The 5,023-nt window shown below is 39.3% G+C and overlaps 1 protein-coding gene across 4 annotated transcripts in view; it reads right to left on the bottom strand.

Annotated features, from left to right (window-relative positions):
* The window catches only part of Cep128 (centrosomal protein 128), a 389,783-nt gene that overhangs the window by 221,074 nt on the left and 163,686 nt on the right, over positions 1-5,023 (bottom strand). For all 4 annotated transcript variants that reach the window (XR_004114433.1, XR_004114432.1, XM_031356808.1 and 1 more), the window contains exon 20: positions 1,934-2,126. Coding sequence is in view for 2 of the 4 variants with exons in the window: in XM_031356808.1 (XP_031212668.1) it covers positions 1,934-2,126 (193 nt within the window). In the remaining 2 variants the exon portion in view is untranslated. The remainder of the gene's footprint in view (positions 1-1,933; positions 2,127-5,023) is intronic.

Below are 5,023 nucleotides of genomic sequence, written 5' to 3' on the forward strand. Positions count from 1 at the left end.
ATGTTAACAAATTCAGATAAATTGAAATCGTGTAACTTTTCTCATCATAATGCAATAAAAGTTTAAAAGAAAAAGAAATGGCAATCATGCCATTCAAATTACCAGATCACCCTCATGCATCTTCCATGTCTGTACTGTTTATCAAATACTCAAGGAAATTTCAAAATGGAACAAAATTTGGGTCAATAGCCAGATATCATCTCTTAAAAAGTCTAAAATAGAACAATTATGCTTCTTTTTAATTATGATTTTTCTTTCACTAAACACTGATATAATACCAGCTCTAATAATGTTTTTATTCATTTACTTGTCCATCTTCTGACTCAAAATACTTGACATGCCTCCTATGCTGTGCTTTCAGCAATGGAAGTACAGTGGGAAATGAACCCTTACACACCACCCCCTTCCTGAAACCTTCATGTTTCCATGTATCCACAGACCAGTGGGGACATTATCCACCCAATATACTTCTTAACTGTATATGCAGATATTCACTAAGAAAGACAGGTGAGTCAATTGGGCAAAGATTGTTTAGATGCTCGTCTCAACTGTAGCCACTATGGCTGAGACAAAACTCTCAGTCATTGAACTGAACACACACACACACACACACACACACACACAAAGCAGATGGTATTTATTTCCTCTAGTACCTGCCTCTAGGATGCCTGATTAATAGACATTGACTATAAACAAACTGAAAAACTGTCCATTCTTGCAACTCTTCCTTTCTCATAAGCTACTCAATATTCCCCTTCCTCATATCTTCGCAGTGGTTTTCCTTTTAAAGCCATATGTACAAATATTTACTTTTTTGTATTTAGATACACATTAATCCTAATACAAAGAAATAATCACAGGGACAAATACTATTTACTGACATTAAAGCTAAGTTGTACTCTAGTGTTAACTAGGGAGTATCACATAAAGTACAGAAAATTCATACAGCTTTGATCTCCAGCTTCCATAGCCAAGTGTTATTGTAATGTCACTAAAAAATAGAAACACATCCTTTGAAGCCTCCAGTAGCTACAGCTAACAATACTCAACTGGCCTGGAGCAACAGTTCTCTGAACATGGTCTGGGTGGGCACATCTCCACAATAACACTATTAAGACATGATTTCTCCTTTAGCAATTAATCTTCTCATGAATATCTGAACAAGAACTGTCATGTGTTAAGGTTTAGGTTTTCTTAAGAGGACACTAGAATAAGCTGCCTGTGATTCCTAGTAAAGTTCATCAAAAAGGCAATAAGTCAGTGGCTCAAGGACAACAGAACCTGGCCTCAAAGGCTCCCAGCCATCATGTCCTATTTCCTGTTATGATGTTGCTACGATACTGTACTTTTCTAAGTCATTGGTGTGACATTTGATGCTGCCATCATTCTTTAAAACTCTCCACTTCTTAGGCAGCTGCTTACATGAGTGAGTTTACACCTGCTATAATATAAATGTGTCCAGTTATTGTGTTCATTCTCTGCCACTGCAGACAGTGTAACATAGCCAAGTATAGGACTGTTTCCTTTGCTTTACATATTGGTGTATTCTTACCACCATGGAGAGATTCTATAACACAAAACAAATATTTGTTGAATAAATCCTTCCATCTTTTTATCATAGAAGAAGAGAATGACTTACCAGGTCAATACTTATACACATCCCATAGATAGATATAGATATAGATATAGATATAGATATAGATATAGATATAGATATAGATATAGATATAGATAATAGATATCAAAAGCCCAAAAGAGGACACTATGGCCAAAGTAGGACTCAAGAGTTATTTCTGATAGTCTCAGCAATGAAGAAAGAGGAGAAGACAAGAGGCAAGGAAAGAAAACAAGATAGAAGAAGTCCAGTAGGTTTACTCCAAGCCCTCCGTCTCATGAAGGCAGAGGAAGAGGAGAGGGAACAGGATGGACGCACCTCTCTTCTCCTGGTGGAACTCCTCCAGAAGCTGTTCCTGCCTCTCAATGTGTTCAAACAGACACAGGAGCTCAGACTCCTTGTGCTCCGTCAGCTCCCTGAGCTCCTGTCTACAGGCCGCCAGCTGCTGCCGCATGTTCTTCTCCCTGTTCTCTCTCTCTTTCAGTTCCTCACACAGCCACTGCAGTTTAGTCTAAAATTTAAAAAGATATTTACATCTACTTATGAAAAAGCAAAATAAAAGTCCAAATCATAACAGTCTAAGGGACAAAAAAAAGGTAATATTACAATAATCTCAACAAATAAAGAGAAAGTTAAGCACAATTATACCTTTAATTTGCTTTAAAGTTTATTGCAGTTGAGTGTTATTTCAGGAATTAAGCTACAAATGTCAGAGACTCATAAACTACTCAGTGCACTCCATTATATTTAGAAAAACAACACTACAGTTGTGTTGGCTAGTTAAACTTCTGACCACGACACAGGGGCTAGTCCCTTAGCTTGACATATGAGACAATTTACAACAGCCACTTTAAAATTTTAAAAATACCTCAGAATAGATCTATTTGAATTTAGAAATGGAAGTGGTGAATGAATAGACTCATAGTCACAATGACTAGAAACATGCAGTGCCATCCATCTGACAAATCAGGTAGACAGAAGACAAATCAGGTTATAGACAGAAGAGGAACATCAACAGTGGCACATAAATAAGAAGGTAACTTAACCCATGCAACTATTTTTCAAAGACTCTAACCTCACCCACCTTCAATACCCACACATTTCAAGCAAAATATGAAAGAAATATATTTTTCTGCTTATGATATAAAATGATTTTGTAATGTGTTGAGAATTCCCATGATAGGCTGTCCAACAAGCCTGGGTGACCTTCAACACGCTCTTTATTATAAGCAGAAGCAAGCTAGGTAAATCATCAAATAGAAGGGAAAATCAGATTCTCGGAGGGAATAGACAACTGCTAGTGTACATGTGCAGACCCTGAAACTCCGAGAGACTGCTGGAGCAAAGGAACGTGATACACATTTCCCCTTTGGAAAACTATCAAAGCTGCACAAGGGGATAGACAGAACGTTGCCATATAACCCAGCAATTCTACTGAATACAGTAGACAAAGGAAACCCATGAAAAAGGCATACAGGGATGCTCAAGACAGCATGTTTACAACAGTCCCAAAAGAGATGCCAAAGTCCATCCAATGACAAATGGATGGATACAATAGGACTATCCAAGTAATCAAGTATGATATGGCAACAGAAGTGAGGCAAACACAGCATGGCACAAAGTGGGCAAGCCTTGAAAGCAACATTCTCTTGCACAAAGGAAAGCAATCACAAAAGAACATGTTTGTATGATTCTGTTATTTTCCATGTACAATAAACAAATGGGTAGAAATGAGGTAAATGGTTGAGCAGGATGGGAGCTGGGGGAAGGTAGGTAGGCGGAAAAGAGGCAGTGAAAGGTTCTAACTCTCTAGATGCAAAGGTGTTCCTTTGTGCTGATGGCTGTACAACTCTATAAACATAGTAAATGTGCTTGGCATAGGTCAAGTGAGCTGGAGTGAGTGTGTGTGTGTGTGTGTGTGTGTGTGTGTCTGTCTGTCTGTCTGTCTGTCTGTCTTTCTGTCTGTCTGTGTGTTAGAAGCCAGTATCAGTCATTTTCCTCTACTGCTCTCTACATTTTGAGAAAAGCTCCCTCACTGAATCTGGACCTCACTGATTAAGTGAGATTAGCTGGCCAGCAAGCTCAGGTGATCCTTCTGTTTCCACCTGACCAATGATAGAATTCCAGGTGTAGCCCACCAGGCCCAGCTTTTTACATGGGTCCTGGGGATCTCAGTGCAGGTTCTCATGTTTGCACAGCAAGCACTTTAATGACTAAGCAATCTATTATTTAAACAACAACAACAAGAAAGCCATACATAGAATGTCACAGGGACTAGAAAAACAAAGTTAATTAAACCTCCTTGAATAAGATCAGACTCCAATTACTTTCTATGCAGTCTGTGGGCCTGTCTTGGGTGGAAGTCCTGCAGTTTCAGCTGTGCTGTGGAATCCAACTATGACTAAATAAATGAATAAAGCCTGCATTACTCTCTAACATCCCATTTTAAAATATCCTTGCAAATAAACAGATAGGGAAAGTTTCACAAGGCAGGGGACAAGGAAACATGATCAACTCCCAGCCAGAAGAAAAAAGATCACTTCCACTGCCGCACTAAAGATGGACACAGAGATGGGCTGACATCATTACCTTCATTCTGCAAACAAAGGAGAGGCTGCTACTTTGAAAAAATTATCTCCACTCAGAGATGAGCACATTGGAGGCTGGAAGTCAAGAAACAGAAACACAGCTGCAAGCAAACCAAGAGTACAGGATGCGCCAAAACTTCCACATTTCCAATCTGACAGTTCATCCAAACTCATAGTAATGTAGATAGAAGAGTCAATACTAGTGGGTAAGTTTCTACCTTACTCAAGTATGAATAATCCAGAAGCAACAAAGCCTGGGGAACGAGAAGTCAGTATCAGACTGGAAAAAGAAGATCTTGAGCCAAGACTCAGAAGCAAAGAGAAAGGTCATAGATGGATAAAGAGCTCCAGAGACCCCATGCTTCTTAAGATACACTATTCATTCCGGCTGTTGTCTCACTACTTTATCATTTTGAAATATTTGATATTTGAAATACAACATGCCTTTCTAAAACCAAGTCTAAAAATCTAACAGTAGAAGTGTAACATAAAAGTCAAGCAACACTTTCCCTCCCACGGAGTGAGCACCAGTTGTAATGTGCTCAGGCCCAGCATTCTTCTCCACTCCCATGGCTTCGGAACACAAGGACAAGACCCTGGATCTATCAGACCATCTAACCCTCTAAAGGGAAAAACTAATTCCACATTCTAACAATGCTTTTTCTGCATTATTTTCAATATTCACTCACTACCACTACAAAAAAGACACATTTGGAAGGAGGAGGAAGGGAAGGGAAAGGGAAGGGAAGGGAGAGGGGAAGGGGAGAGAAAGGGAAGGGAAAAGGAAGGGAAAGGGAAGGGAAAGGGTAGGGAAAGGGAG

Source organism: Mastomys coucha, unplaced genomic scaffold (assembly GCF_008632895.1).
Source record: "Mastomys coucha isolate ucsf_1 unplaced genomic scaffold, UCSF_Mcou_1 pScaffold6, whole genome shotgun sequence".
NCBI classification, from domain to species: domain Eukaryota; kingdom Metazoa; phylum Chordata; class Mammalia; order Rodentia; family Muridae; genus Mastomys; species Mastomys coucha.